The following is a 23,455-nucleotide window of genomic DNA, read 5'->3' as shown; positions in this document are numbered from 1 at the left end:
TATCTTGTCTGAAAATGTTGTAGTTTGGAATTAAAATTTCTGAATTTTTGGTGGTCTTCCTAAGCCAGGATTCAGACACAGCTAGAACATCCGGGTTGGCAGAGTGTGCTAAAGCAGTGAATAGAACAAACTTAGGGAGGAGGCTTCTAATGTTAACATGCATGAAACCAAGGCTATTACGGTTACAGAAGTCGTCAAAAGAGAGCGCCTGGGGAATAGGAGTGGAGCTAGGCACTGCAGGGCCTGGATTCACCTCTACATCGCCAGAGGAACATAGGAGGAGTAGAATAAGGGTACAGCTAAAAGCTATGAGAATTGGTCGTCTAGAACATCTGGAACATAGAGTAAAAGGAGGTTTCTGGGGGCGATAAAATAGCATCAAGGTATAATGTACAGACAAAGGTATGGTAGGATGTGAATACAGTGGAGGTAAACCTAGGTATTGAGTGATGAAGAGAGAGATATTGTCTCTAGAAACATCATTGAAACCAGGAGATGTCATTGCATGTGTGGGTGGTGGAACTAATAGGTTGGATAAGGTATAGTGAGCGGGACTAGAGGCTCTACAGTGAAATAAGCCAATAAACACTAACCAGAACAGCAATGGACAAGACATATTGACATTAAGGAGAGGCATGCTTAGTCGAGTGATCAAAAGGGTCCGGTGAGTGGAGAGGTTGGTTGGTGATTTAGACAGCTAGCCAGGGCATCGGTAGCAAGCTAGCATAGGATGGAGGTCTGTTGTTAGCCACCTCTTGCGTTCCGTCAGTAGATTAGTGGGGTTCCGTGTGGTAGAGGGGATTAATCCAAATCACACAACAACAACAAAAATAAAAACAATAGATATAGTTATAGAGGCCCAAGAAGAAAACATAATAATAATAATAAAAATTTAAAAAAATTGTCCGATTGTCTATTCAGATAGCAGCCGGTAAGACAGCTAACGGTTAGCAGGCCGCAGATGGGCATTCAGGTAACGTCGCGACGGAGGAGCCAGCCGAATAACTCATTCGGGTAGATAACGTCGGCAGTCCAGTTGTGAAGGCCCGGTGGGGCTCCGCGAAGGCAGTAAAACGGGTCCGGATAGGTGACTGCAGCCCAGGTGTGATTGATGGAACTCAGGAGTGATTGACGGAGCTTGCTAGCTCCGGAATAATTGATGTTTGCTCCGGAATCGACGAAGGCCGATAGTCACACGGATAGCAGCTAGCTAGCTGTGAGATCCGGGTATGAATGTCCAGAGAGCAGTCGAAATCCAGGGACATGGAGAGAAAAATTGGTCCGGTATGTTCCGTTCCGAGCCGCGCTGCGCAGTACAGAACTGGCGATAGATTTTCGAGCTAAAGGATAGCTGATGACCACAAACCGTGGTTAGCTGAATACTAACAATTTGCCAGTAAAGGAGCTAACTAGCTTCTGAACTAGCTTCTGGATTAGCTTCTGGCTAGTTTCAGGCTAGCTTCTTGGAGTTTCTGGCTAGCTTCTTGGAGGATTACAGATCTGAGGTAAATAATACTTTTTTATAAATATACATTGGTGAGGCGGGTTGCAGGAGAGTGTTTTGAAGATGAGTTGATGGAAAATAAAAATAAAATGTATGTGAAAAAGTTATATATATACAGGACACGACAAGACGAGGACAAAAGACGTCTGAACTGCTATGCCACCTTGGATACAATGTGATAATAATAAATAATAATAAATAATTTTGGTGACGTTACAGCAACTGCTAGCTAGCCGAAATGTAGCTAGCTAGCAGGCTCAGTTAAATATGGGACAGATTGAAATGTACTGGTATTTGGTCATTGGCATTTTACTAGGATCCCCATTAGCTTTTTCAAAAGCAACAGCTACTCTTCCTGGGGTCACACAAAACATGAAACGTCACACAAAATGACATAATACAAAAAATCTATAGACAAGAACAGCTCAAGGACAGAACCACATAAAAAAAATAAAGGCACACGTTGGCTACATATCAATGCATACACACAAGCCTGTCTAGATCAAATAGGGGAGAGGCGTTGTGCCGCGAGGTGATGCTTTATCTGTTTTTGGAAACCAGTTTTGCTGTTTATTTGAGCAATATGAAATGGAAGGAAGTTCCATGCAATTAGGGCTCTATATAATACTGTATGCTTTCTTGAATTTGTTCTGGATTTGGGGACTGTAAAAAGACCCCTGGTGGCATGTCTAGTGGGATAAGTCTGTGTGTCAGAGCTGTGTGTAAGTTGACTATGCAAACAATTTGGGATTTTCAACAAATTGATGTTTCTTCTAAAAAGAAGAAGTGGTGCAGTCAGTCTCTCCTCAACTCTTAGCCAAGAGAGACTGGCATGCATAATATTTATATCAGCCCTCTGATTACAATTAAGAGCAAACGTGCCACTCTGTTCTGGACCATCTGCAGCTTAACTCGGTCATTCCTTGCAGTACCGGACCACACAACTGGACAATAATCAAGATTAGACAAAACTAGATCCTGCAGAACTTGTTTTTTGGAGTATGGTGTCAATAATGCAGAGCATCTCTTTATTACAGACAGGCCTCTCCCCATCTTTTACAACCATTGAATATATATGTTTGACCAGGACAGTTTACAATCTAAAGTAAAGCCAAGAAATGTAGTCTCCTCATCTTGTTCAACAGCATTCAACATTCATTACCAGATTCAGCTGAGGTCTAGATCGTAAGGAAATATTTATACCAAATACAATACTCTTAGTTTTAGAGATGTTCAGGACAAGTTTATTACTGGCAACCCATTCCAAAACAGACTGCAACTCTTTGTTAAGTATACGTGGACACACATGCTTTGTTTAATGCCAGTGGCAGGTCATTTGTAAAAAAATTAAAAAGAGTAGAGGGCCTAGAGAGCTTCCCTGAGGTACACCATACTTTACATGTTTGACATTAGAGAAGTTTCCATTAAAGAAAATAATTTGAGTTCTATTAGATAGATAGGTCTGAATCCACGACATGGCAGAGGTTGAAAAGCCATAACACACAATTTTTTTCAAAAACAGGTTATGGCCAATAATATTAAAGGCTCCCACAATCTTATTATGATCAATTTCTGTCAACCAATCATTAGTCATTTGTGTCAGTGCAGTACGTGCTGAGTGCCATTCTCTATAAGCATGCTGAAAGTCTGTTGTTAATATGGTTACAGAGAAATAACATTGTATTTGGTCAAACACAGTTTTTTTAAACAGTTTGCTAAGAGCTGGCATCAAGCTTATAGGTCTGCTGTTAGAACCAGTAAAGGCTGCTTTGCCACTCTTGGGAAGAGAACTTTCCTCTAGGCTCAGATTAAAAATATGACAGATATGAGTGGCTATAGAGTCAGCTACCGTCCTCAGTAGCTTTCCATCTAAGTTGTCAATGCCAGTAGGTTTGTCATTATTGATCGATAACAATAATTTTTCCATCTCTCCTACACTAACTTTACAAAATTAAAACATGCAATGCTTTTCTTTCATTCTATTTTTTGTATGCATAAATACAATTGCTCACTGTTCGTTGTTACCATTTCCTGCCTAAGTTTGCCCACCTTGCCAATGAAATAATCATAAAAATAATTGGCAACATCAAATGGTTTCGAATGAATAAGCCATCTATTTCAATGAACGATGGAGTTGAATTTGTCTTTCTGCCCATTATTTAATTTAAAGTACTCCAAAGTTTTTTCCCATCATTCTTTATTTCATTGATCTTGGCTTTATAATACAGTTTCTTCTTCTTTTTGTTGAGTTTAGTCAAATAATTTTTGATTTTGCAGAAAAACAGCCAGTCAGATGTGCAGTCAGACTTATTAGCCACTCTTTTTGCCCCATCTCTTTCAGCCATACATTTTTTCAATTCCTCATCAATTCATGGAGCCGGAACAGTTCTAACAGTCAGTTTCTTAACATGTGCATGTTTATCAATAATTGGAAGAAGCAATTTCATAAATTCATCAAGTGCAGCGTCTGGATGATCCTCATTAATCACATCAGACCAACAAATATTTTTAACATCATCCACATAAGAGTAACAGCAAAATATTTTGTATGGTCTCTTATAGACTATTTTAGGCCCAGTTCCTGTTGGAACTGGGGCTTTCATGGAAATAGCCACTATATTGTGATCACTGCATCCAATGTGTACGGATACAGCTTTAGAACCAAGTTCTACAGTATTAGTAGAAATGTGATCGATACATGTGGATGATCTTGTTCCTGTAGTGCTTTTAAACACCCTGGTAGGTTGATTAATAACCTGAACCAGATTACAGGCACTGGTTACAGTAAGAAGCTTCCTCTTGAGCGAGGTCCCCAAGAAAGTGTTTACATCACATGCAATATCAGGCATTTCACACATATTATTTAGATACTGACTGTTAGCACTTGGTGACCCATAGCAACACCCCAAAAGAAAAAGCTTTAGATGTACCAGGTGAACCTGCAACCACAACACTTCAATAACACTTGACATAAGATCTCTAAGCATTACAGGGATATGGCTCTGAATATACACTATTGTTCAAATGTTTGGGGTCACTTAGACATTTCCTTGTTTTCCATGAAAACATCCATGAAATTAGTTACAAAATGATAAGTAAATGTTGTCAAGACCCTGACAACGTTATAAATAATGATTTTTATTTGAAATAATAATTGTGTCCATCAAACTTTGCTGTCATCAAAGAATCCTCCATTTGCAGCAATTACAGCCTTGCAGACCTTTGGCATTGTAGTTGTCAATTTGTTGAGGTAATCTGAAGACATTTCACCCCATTCTTCCTGAAGCACCTCCCACAAGGTGGATTGGCTTGATGGGCACTTCTTACATACCGTACGGTCAAGCTGCTCCCACAACAGCTCAATAGGGTTGAAATCCGGTGACTGTGCTGGCCACTCCATTAGAGACAGAATAGCAGCTGACTGCTTCTGCCCTAAATACTTCTTGCATAGTTTGGAGCTGTGCTTTGGGTCATTGTCCAGTTGAAGGAGGAAATTGTCTCCAATTAAGTGCCGTTCACAGGGTATGGCATGGCGTTGCAAAATGGAGTGATAGCCTTCCTTCTTCAAGATCCCTTTTACCCTGTACAAATCTCCCACTTTACCACCACCAAATCACCCCTAGACGATCACATTGCCTCCACCATGCTTGACAGATGACGTCAAGCACTCCTCCAGCATCTATTCATTTGTCCGGTTGAACTATGTTCTTTGTGATCCAAACACCTCAAACTTAGATTTGTCCGTCCATAACACTTTTTCCAATCTTCCTCTGTCCAGTGTCTGTGTTATTTTGCCCATCTTCATCTTTGCTTTTTATTGGCAAGTCTGAGATATGGCTTATTCTTTGCAACTCTGACTAGAAGCCCAGCATCCCAGAGTCACTTCTTCACTGTTGACGTTGAGACTGGTGTTTTGCAGGTACTATTTAATGAAGCTGCCAGTTGAGGACTTGTGAGGCATCTGTTTCTCAAACTAGACATTCTAATGTACTTGTCCTCTTGCTCAGTTGTGCACCGGGGCCTCCCACTCCTCTTTCTATTCTGGTTAGAGACCGTTTGCGCTGTTCTGTGAAGGGAGTAGTACACAGCGTTGTATGAGATCTTCAGTTTCTTGACAATTTCTCACATTGAATAGCCTTCATTTCTCAGAACAAGAGTGTGAGTTTTATGAGTTTCAGAGGAAAGTTCTTTGTTTCTGGTCATTTTGAGCCTGTAATCGAACTCACAAATGCTGATGCTCCAGATCTAGTCTAAATAAGGCCAGTTTTATTGCAACTTGGATTAGCTAACACAACGTGCCATTGGATCACAGGAGTGCTGGTTGATGATAATGGGCCTCTGTATGGCTATGTAGATATTCCAGAAAAAATCTGCCGTTTCCAGCTACAACAGTCATTTACAACATTAATAATGTCTACACTGTATTTCTGATCAATTTGATGTTATTTTAATGGACAAAAATGTCGTTTTCTTTCAAAAACAAGGACATTTCTAAGTGACCCCAATTTTTTTAACGGTAGTTCAACCTCCCCCATAAGCATGTCTGTGTCTCCTATAGATGTTATATCCTTGTATTGCTACTGCTGTATCATCAAAATAATTATCTAAGTGAGTCTCAGAAATGGTTTAATATATGAATGTCATCTGATGTTAGCATGTTATTGATTTCATGAACCTTATGTGTAAGGCTACATATATTAATATGGGCTATTTTCAGCCCTTTCCTGGGTAGCTTATCAGATATAGACATAATACTGAAAAGAGCAAATAAAGCAAGAGGACAAAATATACATTCAGCAGTCCATTAATCAATTGGTGTGTGTTCTGTGGGGGTTGAAGCTACGAACCCATAGGCTTGGCTCGCTCATCCCTTCAAGGCTTCTGGGAGGGAGGGTGGACAATGAGCCTGTCATAGCGGATGTAAGCAATGTCCCCACGCGCTCTGGCAGCTTTCATGGCTGGAATCAGTTCTTTCCTCTTCTGGCGCACAACTTCAGGATCGTCCGTGTTGAGGAAGATATACGCTCCTCTCAAGTTCTTGGTCTTTCCAGAACAGCTACCTTGTCCTTGAACCTCAGGATCCTGACCACTATCGGCCTGGGCCTATCACCTGGTCCGGTGGTGGGTTTTCCAGTCCTATGGGTGCGCTCCACCTCAATCTTCTTGTGGTCCATCTTCAATTTCTCCGAAATCATTTCCCTCACTTTGTCCTCAGACTCCGTCCAGGTCTCGTGGAAATTCTGCAATAGCGTACACAACCATGTTGTTCCGCCTTGATTGTCCCTCCGTCTTGATTGTCCCATTGTTATCATGGATTCACACACAGAATTTATGTCCCCTCTCAATGACTGACAGATTGTTGTTATCTTGCCATTCTCGTGTTTCAACTCATCGAGGGAGAACTGGGAGAACTGCAAATTGTTCTTCAGGTCCTGGACCTCTGGTAAGATCGTCCATTCTTTTATTAGTAGAATCCACAAGTATTTGGACGAAACACTTGAAGCTATTTTTTTGTTGTTGTAACAACTGCTTGTAGAACTATTTTTGTTAGTTTAACCTCTCTAGGGTATGTGGGACTCTAGAACATACCTAGCCCAGAACATAGCCCAGTTGACAAATTATTACCAACAGTAACCAGCCAAGCAGAAACGTTAAAAAACTCTGAAATAGAGATAAAATTAATCCTTTACCTTTGATGATCTTCATATGGTGGCAATCAGAAGACATTCATTTACTCAATAAATGTTCCTTTTGTTCGATGAAGTCTCTTTATATCCAAAAACCTCTGTTTTGTTAGCGCGTTTTCTTCAGTAATCCACAGGCTCAAACTCAGTCAAAAAAAATCTGACAAAAAAATCTAAATCGTATCTGTAAAGTTCATAGAAACATGTCAAACGATGTTTATATTCAACCCTCAGGTTGTTTTTTAGCCTAAATGATCTATAATATTTCAACCGGACAATAACGTTGTCAATATAAAAGGTAAACAAGAAATGCACATGTGCCTGAAAAAACTCTGCGTCACCTTAGGGTCCACTAGTTCAGACTGGTCTTACTCCCTCATTTATAAGAATACAAGCCTGAAACGATTTCTAAAGACTGTTGACATCTAGTGGAAGGCATATGAACTGCAAATGGATTCCTAAGTCAATGGATACTGTAATGGCATTGAATAGAAAATTACAAAAACAAAAACAAAAGAGAAGAGGAGGACGAGAACCATTACAATCATCTACTGCATCTTGCCATCTTTATGTAATACAGGTATCACTAGCCACTTTAAACTATGCCACTTTATGTTTAAAAAACCCTACATTACTCATCTCATATGTATATACTGTACTCTATACCATCTACTGCATCTTGCCTATGCCGTTCTGTACCATCACTCATTCATATATCTGTATGTACATATTCTTTATCCCTTTACACTTGTGTGTATAAGGTAGTAGTTGTGTAATTGTTAGATTAGATTACTCGTTGGTTATTACTGCATTGTCGGAACTAGAAGCACATGCATTTCGCTACACTCGGATTAACATCTGCTAACCATGCGTATGTGACAATAAAATGGGATTTGATTTGATTTGATAGAAGTGCCCAGCGAAGAAGACTCAAGGCCATTGGACAACGGATAAAATTACGTCAAATCACATATCTATAGTAGCTTTGATTGGACATGTCAACATCAAACTTTCAAAATCTTAGCTAGCAGTCGTCATCATGAATAAAGTCGACAATCTACTGGCAAATCCTCTCTAATCCTTGTCATATGAAGAGGAATAATGAAGAGAAAGTATAAATAAAACCTATTGGTGCTCATCAGCCATTGGATATAAACATTACACAACAAGTTGGAAATCGCAAATTCAACAATGACTGGTTTGGAAGGAATCAGTGGCTAACTGCAAGTGTTGCAAAGCCTGCTATTCAGTGGAGTGGCTGTGTAGTCCCAAATCTAAGATTAAGGGTCTTTTTTCCAAGTTAAAAATTATAAGCATTCATCATTGTTGTCAATGAAGCATGATTTGTGCCGCTCTGAAAACAACTGTTAACTCAGAACTGCAAAATCTGACTTTCGTCAGTTCAAGACAACTGGGAATTCTGGAAAAACGAGCTACAACTGGGAAAATCATTTTTAAACTTTCATCCAACTCGGGAGATCACTGATGTCATGATGATTCAAACTTTTTTGTGTGTTCCAAGTTGTTTTGAAAGCACCATAAATTCAGAGAATGTCAGACTTTGAAGGCAAAGTTTATTGACAAAATTTGACCACGAAGGACCGTCGTGCCACCTTTCTGTTCAAGTGAACACAGCACAACAAGTTGAGTCCAAAAATGTATTGTATGCTGCTGCATAAATTATGTTAGATGCCAGGGAGAGCTAAGAAAGTAATACTAAGTGTAGTAAGCTGTTAGTAGCCCATGTGCCTCACCCTAATAATTTTGTCAATTTTAATCTCTTAATTCCGCCTACTATTCTGACTTTGTGGTGCACATATAGACTATAAACTGTTTTTGAGAAATGTAATCATTGAATATTGTAAGAGCTTTCATTGTGTGCTTATATGCCCCCTTTATTTATCCTACCGTTCTGATTTGTTGTACAGGGAGGACACTGTAAGAACGGCCCATGTTCTGAATTTTGTGGCTGTACATTTAAAAAGTGCTGAACAAATAGCTATATTGACTACCTCTGTCCTAGCTCGCTCATTAATGTTTTAATCGAAATTACGGATTGTCTTTTATCCGCTCATCGTCCCCTTATGCCATAGCTTGTACATCTCAATTGTCCGTAGAAACCACATTTGTTTAAGCAAGTCAGACATTAAAGTCATGTTTTTTTAAAGGCAGCAAATGAGACTGCCAGACAAGGCTCTACTGATAGCCAGGTGTAGCAGTGTTATGGTATTGGGACCGGCTGTTGAGATTCTGCTGTTGGGACAGTTTATGTAGGCCCTAACAGTGTGTGTGCACTGTTAGTCACCTTTACAGTGCAATGAATATATTGTTTAGTGTTGTATTGTGTTGTGTAGTGGCTTTGCTGACATGCATCCCACATTATAATTTTTTTGCCCCAACAAGATGTACATGCTCAAATCGCCACTGGTGCTGCTTTCATCAAGGTAGGCGATTCTTGGTGTAACATCGTGCCCAGGCTATTGCCCACACACTCCCTCAAATGAGTGGATTTGGCTATTTCAGCCACACCCGTTGCTGGCAGGTGTATAAAATTGAGCACACAGCCATGCAATCTCCATACACAAACATTGGCAGTAGAATGGCCTTACTGAAGAGCTCAGAGACTTTCAACGTGGCGCAGTCATAGGATGCCACCTTTCCCAAAAGTCAGTTTGACAAATTTCTGCCCTGCTAGAGCTGCTCCTGTCAACTATAAGTGCTGTTACTGTGAAGTTCAGCAACAACAGCTCAGCTGCGAAGTGGTAGGCCACACAAGCTCACAGAATGAGACAGCCGAGTGCTGAAGTGCATAGCGCGTAAAAATCGTCTGTCCTCGGTTGTAACACTCACTACCGAGTGACAAACTGCCTCTGGAAGCAATGTCAGCACAGTAACTGTTCATCAGGAGCTTCATGAAATGGGGTCTCCATAGCAGAGCAGCCGCACACAAGCCTAAGATCACCATGCGCAATGCCAATGCATAGTGCCTACTGTAAGGTTTGGTGGAGGAGGAATAATGGTATGGGGCTGTTTATGGTTCCAGTGAAGGGAAATCTTAACGCTACAGCATACAATGACATTCTAGATGATTCTGTGCTTCCATCTATGAGGCAACAGTTTGGGGAAGAACTGTTTCTGTTTCAGCATGACAATGCCCTTGTGCACAAAGGAAGGTCCATACAGAAATGGTTTGTCAAGATTGGTGTGGAAGAACTTGACTGGCCTGCACAGAGCCCTGATCTCAACCGCATCAAACACCTTTGTGATGAATTGGAACAGCAATTGCGAGCCAGGCCTAATCGCCAACATGAGTGCCCAACCTCACTAATGCTCATGGCTGAATGGAAGCAAGTCCCTGCAGTAATGTTCCAACATCTAGTGGAAAGCCTTCCCAGAAGAGTGGAAGCTGTTGTAGCAGCAAAGGGTGGAGCAACTCCATAGTTATGCGCATGATTTTGGAAGGAGATGTTTGACAATCAGGTGTCCACATACTTTTGGTCTTGTAGTGTATAAGCCTGGGATACCAACCATTCAAAGTTGGCCTTAGTGGGAGTGACCATAGAACACTATAGGATTGACCTGAGTCGAGTGTTTTTCATTGTCACTAGTTGGGTGTGCGACTCTATTTTTATAGCTCATCGTCACTAGTTAACACAGTCAAAAAGTCATAATTATGGCTAAGCCCTACCCATTTCCACAAGTTATCTTTCTAAAATGTTATGATAAGCCATGTTTGATGCGTTGGTCCACCAGAACTTCCGCACATTTGGGTGGATGTGTCTGGGAACGAGATTAGGTGTAATGTGACTAACATGACATCACTTTAGAGCGTATGACATCTTTCAGCACACTGTCACCCTTCACAAGGCAAAAGTTTATATCATATCACATTTGACGCTGGTGATTATGTCACATAGTTATGCTACATTTATTAACCTTTTATAAAGCATGACATATGGTTATAGAATATTTGCAACACACTTATGAAGTGCTTATGAAACCTTTATAAGCTAAACGTAATTTAAAGTGTGCCCATAAACTCTTATTGTGGTTTTCAGAATCAGTGGAGAGAAGATAGCACTTCTGGATGAGATCTGGGCTGTTAAGAGGAAAGTCTCTTTCTGCTCTCTCTCCTGTCTTTCCGCTCACTCGTTCTCCCTCTCTTTTCTTTGTCTCTGTCTTTCTCTCCTGCTCGTTGACACCGAGCCAAGGCCATTATCGGCGGTAGAATTGGGCCTTGGACAGAGTCTTTAGGTGTGTGTGTGTGTGTGTGGTCTATACTGTACCTGTGCAGATGAGTCCGTCGTGCTTATCACACTCTCTGTCGTCACACTCACAATACTCCCCAGAGACCCACCAATCCTGAGGAGATCCAGAGCAGATACACCGGCCACAGTGACACGACCCTGCCAGAACACACACACACACACACACACACATTCACACAAACATATACACACACAACAACAACGGACGTTCAAGCAATCAAGAAAATAGTTACAGTTATAAAAATATAAGGATAGATTTGTGAGGACAAGGTAATGTGCTCACAATCATAGTGTATTGTCGTCCTGACTCTTTTTAAATTGTGACTGGATTAAAATATAAGGCCTGCTGGTTCCAACCAGTGGGACATAGTTTTCCCATGCATGTCCACCCCTTTAGTATATCACATCAGCTATACTTTTACCCGGGAATCGCCCCCAGCAAGCCTTCATTGTAAAAGTCTGTCCTCCTTTGGCTCCCCCAGTACTTCTTCTCCTGAACAACAAAAGCACTGTCCTTGCATTTCTCCCATCAGATATTTCTACTGTGTGCTCCAGTGCACATTGAGGGCAGTGAGCGACGGGCTGGATAGTAAGGGGTTAAATGCTTGGAAAAGGCACGCAAGCAGGCGGATGAGAGGGGAACGAATCTCTCATGGCTGTAACCCGGGAGAAGTCTTTTCAGTTGTCAACTAACATGAATTCAATGTGAAATCAACAAAACATTTCACCATATCATAGGATTTAAGTTCAAAGTTGGGTCAAAAAAAGACGAAATAACCTTACGTTGATGACTTTCTGCAAATCATATTAGTTTTCCGTGTTTATTCAACATCATCACATAGATGTTTTTGGTTGAAATGACGTTGAAACAACATTGATTCAATCAGTTTTTGCCCAGTGGGTAGTGTGTGCCTGAAGGATTGCAGTGTGAGAGTTGAAGGGTTGACTCCACTTGGGTCATAGGTTACCGCTTGTTGTCATGAATCTTGTTCTGGAGGCAGCTCTGCAGAATGGTCACCAGCTGGCACAGCCACAAAGTCATACAATCTGATTTGAAACCTAACCCTAACCATACCCCAACTGAATGGGAGAGGATAGTCTTATGCTTGTGTCTGAGTGCAGAGGAGCATGTTGAAACATGCCCATCTCCATTGTGCAGCCTAAGAAGGTGTGAGACCAGAGGGTGAAGATGTCCTAAGATGGACAACACACCTTTGGTTTAGTAGATCACTGACAGTACTTCATACTCCAGTAATCTCCATGCACCTGACATTTGGCTGAAATGTCAGTGTGACATGCAAGTTGTTCTTTGGTTACATAGCTGAATAGAGTATACGGCCTCCAACACATGATGATGCACAGTGCCTTCGGAAAGTATTCAGACCCCTTGACTGTTTAGAGCCTTATTCTAAAATGGATTGTTTTTTTCCCTTCATCAATCTACACACAATACCCCATAATGACAAAGCATAAACAGGTTTTTAGAAATGTTTGTTCATTTATCAAAACTGAAAAACTGAAATATAACATTTACACAAGTATTCAGACCCTTTACTCAGTACTTTGTTGAAGCACTTTTGGCAGTGATTACAGCCTTGATTCTTCTTGGGTATGACGCTACAAGCTTGACACACCTGTTTTGGGGAGATTCTTCCATTATTTTCTGCAGATCCTCTCAAGCTCTGTCAGGTTGAATGGAGAGCACCGCTGCACAGCTATTTTCAGGTCTCTACAGAGATGTTCGATCGGGTTTGGGTCCGGGCTATGATATGGTGCCAGGTTTCCTTCAGACGTGACACTTGGCGTTCAGGCTAAAAAGTTCAGTCTTGGTTTCATCAGACCAGAAAATCTTGTTTCTCATGGTCTGAGAGTCTTCAGGTGCCTTTTGGCAAACTCCAAGTGGGCTGTCATGTGCCTTTTACTGAAGCTCTGTGAGCTCTATGGACCATTTTTTCGACCCCATGGCTTGTTTTCTGCTCTGACATGCACTGTCGACAGTGGGACCATATAAAGACATCTGTGTGCCTTTCCAAATCATGTTCAATCAATTGAAATCACCACAGGTGGACTCCAATCAAGTTGTAGAAACATCTCATTGATGATCAAAGGAAACAGGATGTACCTGAACTCTGAGTCTCATAGCAAACGGTCTGAATACTTATGTAAATATGGTATTTCTGTTTCGATTTTTAATCAATTTGCAAAAATGTCTATCAACCTGTTTTTGTTTTGTTATTATGGGGTATTGTGTATAGATTGCTGAGGATTGTTTTTATTTAATCTATATCATAATAAGGCTGTAACGTAACAAAATGTGGAAAAAGTAACGGGGTCTGAATACTTTGTGAAGGCACTGTAGATATACCCTGGATATTGGGTACACTCAGGACCAGCTCGAGCATTTTCAGGGCCCTAAGCGAGATCGGCCCCCTTAGGCAGCAGGACCTCCTTTCCTGTCCAAATAAAATATTTAAATATTGATAATTTATTCGACTGAGACGTGTGCCGACAGAAAGACACATCAATCTCAGATAAATCATCTTAGCGAGCAAAACAGCGCCCCTCTGTCTCAGTATATGTAGCCCATGTATCTGATGCTGTCTGGACAAAAAGAGTATGACACCAGAGAAAGCATGCAATCGAGCAAAACAACAGACAGAGGGGCGCTGTTTTGCTCGATTGCATGCTTTCTCTGGTGAGATAGTAGTTTCTTCTCCCAACAGTAGAGCCTGATCCTCTCCTTCTCCCGATCATTGAAGCTGTCTTGCCCAGTTGATAATCATCCCGATAATTGCCTCAAAACTGAACCTAAACCATATTGAAACAAATGTCACATATAATAAAAGGTGAAATAAATGAAGTTAAGTATAATGGGGGAGAAAGGGGGAGAATGGGTCAGTTGACGAGTGAGAGAAGGCAAACAATGCATAATTATGTAATCACCAATTGTGAATGAAGAACAGGGAGGGCCATCCTATTGTGTTGATTTATTCTAATTATATACCCTATATCAGTCCATCGAATCCAAGCACTCTTATCAGTCTACTCTGGCCTACTTGGGAGTAGGCTACACAGTGAGAGCGTGCGTAATCTACAATGGCAAGAAGACCAAGACGAATGGATGCACATGCTGCGTTCGCGCTGCTACAAAATCGAAATGAAAACGACTCAGATGGCAGGGAAGAAAAGAATCATGACATCTCTGATGATAATTCTTCTGATTCTGAGCCTAAGCCGGAGCCATCACCAAATGAAACCCTGTGTCATCACTGAGAGAGCACATCCTACATCTCAAGCAAAAAACAAGATCCGCATCACACTCACCAACTTTCCTTGTTTATGTGACATGGACATGCTCCAACTGATGCCATTGCGTGAAGACGCACACAATGTAAGCGCGAGTGGACATTAAATTGACTATTTTTGACTGCTCTCATATTGACACTTCCTTATAATACCATTTTTGGTTTTGTGCTGATTTTCACTATTTATCAAGAACAAAAAGTTGTTACCACGTGCCAACACATATAGTTCCTGTTTCATTGATAGAACACTTGACCTTGTTTTTTTTGTATTTTCTTTTTTGACATATATCCTACATTAACATAAACTAAAGAAAAAGCTTTCTTTGTATTCTAAAGTTAGCTAAGACCTTCACATCATTTTTGCACATGCATACAATCTATTAATTACACTGTCAGAATGACTGCACATTAGCTTGAAGGGGGATCCCTCCAGGCCCAACGTCTCTAGTAAAAAATAATAATAATGTGCAGCGCATGCAGACATAGGAGGTCCCATGGAAAAAAAGAACCCCCCCTATGGAAATCAAATTCCCATCCAACAGATTTGTTCTGGCGCTGGCCATGCCAAGCAGCCGGGCCCTAAGAAACCACTTATGTCTCTTATACCTGAAGCCAGAAGACTGCAGGTATGAGGGTGTTGTTTCTTTATGCCTGCTACTACCCTAATCTGTGTGATTAGATCTCATGGAAAGCTCCACTCAAGTGGTCTACACAAATCAGTGGAGTAGAAAATAATTGAATGGAATGGAATGAAATAGTGCAGAGAATAGACACAAAAGAAGCCAATAGATGGAGATAGAAATGAAATAAATGTAATAGAATGACAAAGTAAAAAACAAAGGAACCTTTTCCATTGCACATGACTCCATCGGCGGTCTCACACAGCTCTTTGCTCTGAGCGTCAGTCATTTCGCATGTCCGAGGGAACGAGCACAACTTCCCAAACCAGCCGTCACCACAGATACACCGGCCGCATGAACAGAAACCATGACCTGGTGGGGGACAGGGTAGACATAGATTATGTTATACAATAGAAACCAGTAGAAACCATGACCTGGTGGGGGACAGGGTAGACATACAGTATGTTATACAATAGAAACCAGTAGAAACCATGACCTGGTGGGGGACAGGGTAGACATACAGTAATGTTATACAATAGAAACCAGTAGAAACCATGACCTGGTGGGGGACAGGGTAGACATACAGTATGTTATACAATAGAAACCAGTAGAAACCATGACCTGGTGGGGGACAGGGTAGACATACAGTATGTTATACAATAGAAACCAGTAGAAACCATGACCTGGTGGGGGACAGGGTAAACATACAGTATGTTATACAATAGAAACCAGTAGAAACCATGACCTGGTGGGGGACATGGTAGACATACAGTATGTTATACAATAGAAACCAGTAGAAACCACGACCTGGTGGGGGACAGGGTAGGTTCTTATGAGTAGAATGTCACAGTACACATTTGAAAAGGAGGGGGGATGATGATCGAAAAAGTCAGTAATGTTACCGGTGTCAGTGATGCTTTACTAAGTGGTTTTTGTAAGAAAAAATGTATGTTCTGTCCTCTATTGCGTTTGCTGTGTTTGAACCACTGCACACAAGACCACCTCACCGGAAAAAATTGTAATTGGAACATAAATTTGAAGTTGTTTGGTTTTGAATCTCCAGTCATCTCTGGCCACATTTCCACCTTTATGACATCACTAGACCTAGTGCATCACAAAAAAATAAGCTTGGTTTGCCATGGAAACCATCAATAACATTCTACATTCACAAAATTCTAGAGACAAATTCAAGACTCTCCTCATCAACAACCAAACCTTCTGAGAAGACACGTCAAACTTTGAATCTTTTAAATGTCACGTCTCTATGACTTTGGCTACGAGTCTGACCCCGACTCTCAATCTGATAAGGAGGAGCCTATGTGTCTGGCTGTGACTCTGAGTCTGAAGAGTCCAGAGAGCTGGGTCATAGAGCCCACAACCTCCCAGCCATCCTCTGCGTTCTTAGATTTTATTTTTCAAAAAAGGGTTCTTCAGCTGTCCCCATAGGAGAACCCTTTTTGGTTCCAGGTAGAACCCTTTTGGAATCCATATAAAACGCGGTGTACATGGAACCGAAAAGGGTTCTACCTGGAACCAAAAGGGTTCTACCTTGAACAAAAAAAAGGTTCTTCAAAGGGTTATCATATGGGAACAGCCAAAGAACCCTTTTAGGTTGGAGGTAAAGCCTTTTTTTGTGTGTGCTGGTCCCGCTGGCTAATGCCAGTAGTGTGCAGTGACTAGGAATGATGCCCTGAATGAGGCTGAGGTGGAACAGGCAGTGTCAGTGCAACCAGCTCTCACAATCTCATTGCAGAATTAGACTTCATCCAGATTTCCAAACATCAAATTTCAAAGTTGCTCCCAACATCAAATTTTGGTGCAAAGTAACACAGAGACAGAACAAGGACAATCACCCACAAAACCCAACACCAAACAGGCTACCTAAATATGGTTCCCAATCAGAGACAATGACGAACACCTGCCTCTGATTGAGAACCATATCAGGCCAAACATAGAACTAGACAAACTAGACATGTAACATAGAATGCCCACTCAGCTCACACCCTGACCAACCAAAACATAGAAACATACAAAGCAAACTATGGTCAGGGTGTGACAGTGTCCTTTCCATCTGGTCGGTTTTGTAGGCTTATTCGGTTGTAAAGCAGAGTATGTGCTTAATATGTGCAGCTGAGAAATAAATATAAGAACACTACTTTCACTCCACACATCCACCACTGTTTGAGGAGAAGGCTCTCGCTGCTCAACAGGTTCAACATATTCCGCCCAAACTCTGTGTCCCATGGCCTCTCCAACCTTGTTCCTGCAGATACTACGTGCTTCATTTGGGGAAAACAAGTGAAATCGGTTCTGGAACATCGATAGGGACATGTTTTCACAAACAAAACATATTTCACTAAACCGTTGACGGCCCGTCTGCGTGCTCAAGAAAAATTATCAAGGAGAGAAGAGGAGATAAAACGCATGGCTAAAGTTAGTGTGTTACCCAATTCATTATAAAAAAAATAGGAAAAATCAAATACCAATTCACTAATTTAGGCTGGCTGTCAACTGGCCTGTAAATCAATGAACCAACAGCATTGCCTAGGGTATAATAATACATACAGTCCACACTCAAAAAGCAATTACTCAAATGTGTTTAATTTTGGAGTATAGGCTAGACCAATTACGTACCAAAGACATCTTAAATCCGTTTTTTATGTAATTCTGCCATGTGTAATATGCTGTAGGCTATGTAATGTGTGTAATCATTTTTATTCTGTTTTTTTCGGGCTTGGGCTGCCATGCATAAGCTCTAATATGTGTATGGGTGTTTTGAATTAATCATCACTTTAGAAAGCGCTGTCCATTTCGTTGTGTTAGGATTTGAAACAACATACACAAAAACCACGCTTTTCACAGTTTCAACCTGCTGTTGATCATCACAGTGAGGTGAGTTTTAAAAGTACGATAGGCCTGCCGTTTTGATGACGTGTTGGATGTGATTTTAGATTGCATTTGCATTGATGTCAGAGTGGTTAGAGGGACAATGGAGCCATGTTTACCAGGATATTAGCAACCTGATGGTTGTTAGTGAGTTGGGTACTACCGAACCATGTCCAGAGTGCATAAGAGGAGATTCAACAGTCACATGGAAGTTTACTGTGGTCATGACTCATGACTGCTAGTGTGGCAGTAATATGGTCCCCCCAACTAGTCACTATAACAGCCCTAGTCAGATATGCTGAAAGATATTTGCTCTGAGCTAAACCTCTCAGCTGATAACTGAGCCTACACAGCCGAATCCTAAAGATCCATCGAAATCTACCTTGATTGATCTTATTTTGACTAATACTCCAGATAAATATGTCGCTAATGGAGTTTTCTCACTGGATTTTAGTGACCATTGCCCAGTTGTCTGTGTCAGAGATGTGAGAATGCATAAATCTAAGCCTCCTGTCATCACTAAGAGGACACACTTTTTTACATTATGTTTATTTTAGTGACCTTGATTGTATCTCAGCTATTTCTGAACCTGATTTAGCTTCAAGCTTTTTTTGTAAATGTCTTCGACACTATTGTAGATAATCATGCTCTCTTTAAAACTATGAGAGTTCGTGCCTGATTCAGTTCTGAATTCTCTGAAGTCGTTTGTAAGATAAATGTACACTGGGTCAAGTCCAGAAACAGAAACATAGGCTTAGACCCGGATTGGCAAACCTCAAGGCAACTAAGGAATCAATATCTGAGACGTAGTATAAAAGTATAAAGGCTAGATTTGATTATTATGTAACCACTCATTCTGATAGTAAGAGGAATATGGAAAAATGGGAAACTGCCCCCACAAATTCATTCAGACTTCCCCCATTACAGACAAAAATGTCATAATTGATGCATTTAATCGGCATTTTATTTCAGCAAGCAATTTTTTTGAAAAAGTGTCTAGCCCTACAATATCTAAAAGCCTATTTATGCTTGATCCGAAATGTGGTCGGAGGCTTCGTATGGAGGGTGTGACATAGGCCAAATTGTATGGAGGCATGCAGCGGCCAAATCAAGCTCCGTACAGCATGAGCATATGCCTCTCAAATGTTCTAACAATGCAGAGGGCTCCGTATAGCTCCGCATTGACATGATTGGTTGACAGTAGGTAAGGGCGGGAGGTCATGAAAAACACAAACTTTCTTGACAACTTCTTGACAACTTCCTTCACAACAGCTCTGTGCTGCTCTGCGAAGCGGAAGAAGTATGAATGCTCTGACTACCGTAAATACTGCACTGCCAATGCCAACATCGGATTGACAATGCAGTGCCTTTAAGAGTGGGCTAAATGCTGATTTGGAACTTTTACAGATTGATTTGGAAAACAGAAGTCAAGTTTTTGCATTCTGGCAATTCACAGAAAATAAATCTTTGATGTGCTTCCAACCTCATTGTTGGCTCAGTAACCCATATCTTATATCTTAAATCTAACATTATTCTCAGGATATATTCCTAAAGTATGGAACACAGCTCATGTGCTACCACTCCATAAGGGCGGGGAGAGTAGTGATCTAGATAATTGTCATACCAACTGCAGGTTTCCATGTCTAGCTAAGATTCACAACTTTCAAAACATGGTATTTTGAATATAAATCAATGTGGGTTTAGGTCAGGGCACAGCACTATCACAGCACCACATTAATGATATTGTCAATTCTTTAGATGCTAAAATGAATTGTGCTACCTTGATTGTGGACCTGTCAAAAGCTGTTGATCATGCTATGTATTGAACAAGATGTCCTTGACTAGGATCTAACGTCTGTTCATGATTTCATGATTATCTTAGTGACAGAACTCAGGCCATCATGATTGATGGGTTTAAAATTCTTGAGATAGAGTACATAAAGGTGTTCTGCAGGGGTCGATACTAGGACCTGTTCTTTTCACTTTTTATATAAATGTTATTGGTCAATCTGTAAAAAAAAATGTTTACATTTCATCGATATGCGGATTATACTATTATGTACGCAATTGCGCCTACTGCTGACCTGGCTGTGACAAGGCTGGCTGAACTTCTTTAAAGTCACATAGATCACATCATTACGCTCTTTTTGTTTACAAAGACCTGCTCCATAAGCTTCCGATTTACCCGACATCCCTGTTAAGCTTTAAAATTACAAGTTATCAAACCCGTTTCGAGGGTTGGTTAACTTTGGAGACTCCTTTGGTGTCTAAAGATTGAAGTAAATCAGCCTTTAATTTCCTTTCCTTCCTTCCTTCCTTTCCTAATCTCCACACTATGTTTGGAATAACAATATAAAGATGTTTCGATTGGATGCGTTGAAGAATGTGCTTGTTTTAATTGACTGTGTTTTGTATCTTAATGTGTATTTAATGTGTATATTGTCTATCTTTATGTGTTTCTATACTTGCCTGTTGTATGTGCTTATTTTTTGTATTGTGCAGGGCTCATTTGTAAAAGAGACAATAGTCTCAAAACGACTTCCTTGTTAAAATAAAGGTAAAAAAAATAAAAATGTCCACGACTGGGATCAAACACACAACCTTCTGATCCAGAGTCATGGGATCAGAAGGTTCCTCCTGATACTGTGTATCGTTCCATTTCTCTAAATGTCAAATTTAGAAGGGTTAAGTTTAGGCACTCATTCCAAATGGTTAAGGTAAAGGTTAAGGTTTGGGATGGGGCTAAAATAAAAAATGTAAATCCAGTGTCCACGACTGGGATCAAACACATAACCTTCTGATTCAGAGTCACAGGATGTCCACCACCCACATCCACAATGCCTGAGAAAAATCCAAGCCTACTTGATGGTAATAGCACTCACTGTTGCCCCTACTGGCCTGTTTTCAAAGGCATTTCATGACGTCCTCAGGACATGGATATTCCAATATCGACATCAATCTCGAAAGATCTGGTTGGTCAGTGGAGGCCAAGATCATGGAGGCCATGATGCGCGAGCACCATGAAGAGCCCCAGAGCTCCAGCCTTGAGGGCACCAGAGGGTCTGACAGTGTCCGTGCCCCCGTTGTGGTGCCAGCATGGGTCACCTGGTTCAGGAGCATGGGTTCAGCCACAGCAGGGAGTCAAGCAGACAGCACCCAGCCAGAGAACTCATCCTCCAGGAGAGGGAGATCAGAGGAGGACACCTCTATGAGGCCAAGCATCTCCTGAAAGAGAGACACGATCATCCACTTCTGGTTTCCCAGGAAGCTTTCAGACAGAAGGCCTGTCCTCCAAGAGGAAGATGGAATCAGAGGACAGTTTCCTTGTCCCTATGTAACCATGGGTCCCCTGTAAGAGGATGAGGGAGAGTGACCCTTCGAGTTGCACATCTTGGGTGAAACTGTAGAGGTATTCTATCTTTGGCCCCTTTTTTAATAATGTATTTCCACTTTGGTTTTCTGCTTTTAGTTGTTTCCTTTGTAGGTTACAGGGGCCTTGGGTGACTTTAAAAGTACATGTATTGTTATTTGTATTATTATCAGGTCAGATGAGGACAGTGTGAAAAAGGTTTGCCCGAAAGAGGACATGGGAATCAGCTCCTTGCCCTGAGTCTGAGGAAACCAATCGGAAGAGACAGATGGTCTAATGAGGATAGGGACTCAACTCAACTGACATCAACCAATCTCCCTGTACTTTTCAGGTAGTCATGGTGGGCGAGTACCGTTTCATTGCATGTGATTGTAATGACTAAATGTGTTAACCTTACATTTTTTGGTCTATTATCATCATATTCACTTAATACAATGTCGTACACCTGCAATCTAAATTGTCATTGTGGCTCATTGTCCTTGATTATAATTTATTGCGATTGGATTTGAAAATGTAGCTCAATAAAAATGCATCTGATTCACACACGAAGGGCTCAAATCCATCCATACCGCTGAAGATCTGCATTACACCGCAATATAAATTTAAAGGCAATGTCCCATGTTAGTGGAGACTGCATTCATGGTAAATGCGGCATACAGAGTATGTCGGCTCAATCGGAAATTACCTTTACATTTCAATTGCGCTATAACGCTGTACTTCTGCGATACGGATTGAATCGAGCCCTGACCTAATATTGTTTAAAATCTTTAAATGTTTTTTAAAAATGTACATGCACTATACAGTATATACAAAACTACGTGGACAACCTTTCAAATGAGTGGATCTGGCTAATTCAGCCACACCCTTGCTGACAGGTGTATACAATTGAGCACACCGCCATGCAATCTCCATAGTCAAACATTGGCAGTAGAATGGCCTTCCTGAAGAGCTCAGTGACTTTCAATGTGGAACTGTCATAGGATGCCACTTTTCCAACTAGTCAGTTTGTCAAATTTATGCCCTGTTAGAGCTGCCCTGGTCAACTGTAAGTGCTATTATTGTGAAGTAGAAATGTGTAGGAGCAACAACGGCTCAGCCGCGAAGTGGTAGGCCACATAACCTCACAAAATGGGACCGCTGAGTGCTGAAGCCCGTAGAGCGTAAAAATCTTCTGTCCTCGGTTGCAACACTCACTACCAAGTTCCAAACTGCCCTTGGAAGCAATGTCAGCACAATAACTGTTTGTCGGCAGATTCATGAAATGAGATTCCATGGCCGAGCAAGCACATACACAAGTATAAGATTACCACGCGCAATGCCAAGCGTAGTGGTGTAATGCTCTCTGCCATTGGACTCAGCAGTGGAAACGCACAAACCAAAGTATATACAGAAATGGTTTGTCAAGATCGGTGTGGAAGGCCTTGACTGGCCTGCAGAGAGCCCTGACCTCAACCGCATCGAACACCTTTGGGATTAATTGGATCGCTGACTGCGAGCCAGGCATAATCGCCCAACATCAGTGCCCGACCTCACTAATGCTCGTGGCTGAATGGAAGCAACTCCCCGCAGTAATTATCCAACATCTAGTGCAAAGCCTTCCCAGAGGAGTGGAGGCTGTATAGCAGCAAACTCCATTTTAATGCCCATGATTTCTGAATGAAATATTCGACGAGCAGGTGTCTACATACTTTTGTTCATGTAGTGTACTTAAAAAACTATTTAAAAAACTGAACAAAAATATAAGTGCAACATGCAACAATTGCAAAGATTTTACTGAGTTACAGTTCATATAAGGAAATCCATCAATTTAAATAAATG

At 41.1% G+C, this 23,455-nt stretch overlaps 1 protein-coding gene across 1 annotated transcript in view; it reads right to left on the bottom strand.

Moving 5' to 3' along the window:
- itgbl1 (integrin, beta-like 1) overlaps window positions 1–23,455 on the bottom strand; it is a 125,240-nt gene that overhangs the window by 7,920 nt on the left and 93,865 nt on the right. The window contains exons 9-10 of the mRNA XM_020472573.2: window positions 15,607–15,753; window positions 11,475–11,594 (exon numbers count right to left, since the gene is read on the bottom strand). Of these exons, the coding sequence (XP_020328162.1) occupies window positions 11,475–11,594; window positions 15,607–15,753 (267 nt within the window). The remainder of the gene's footprint in view (window positions 1–11,474; window positions 11,595–15,606; window positions 15,754–23,455) is intronic.

The sequence above is a fragment of the Oncorhynchus kisutch genome, linkage group LG26 (genome assembly GCF_002021735.2).
Source record: "Oncorhynchus kisutch isolate 150728-3 linkage group LG26, Okis_V2, whole genome shotgun sequence".
Taxonomy (NCBI): Eukaryota; Metazoa; Chordata; class Actinopteri; order Salmoniformes; family Salmonidae; genus Oncorhynchus; species Oncorhynchus kisutch.
The sequence above is the reverse complement of the archived record's forward strand: the minus strand, read 5'-3'. Positions and strand labels throughout refer to the sequence as shown.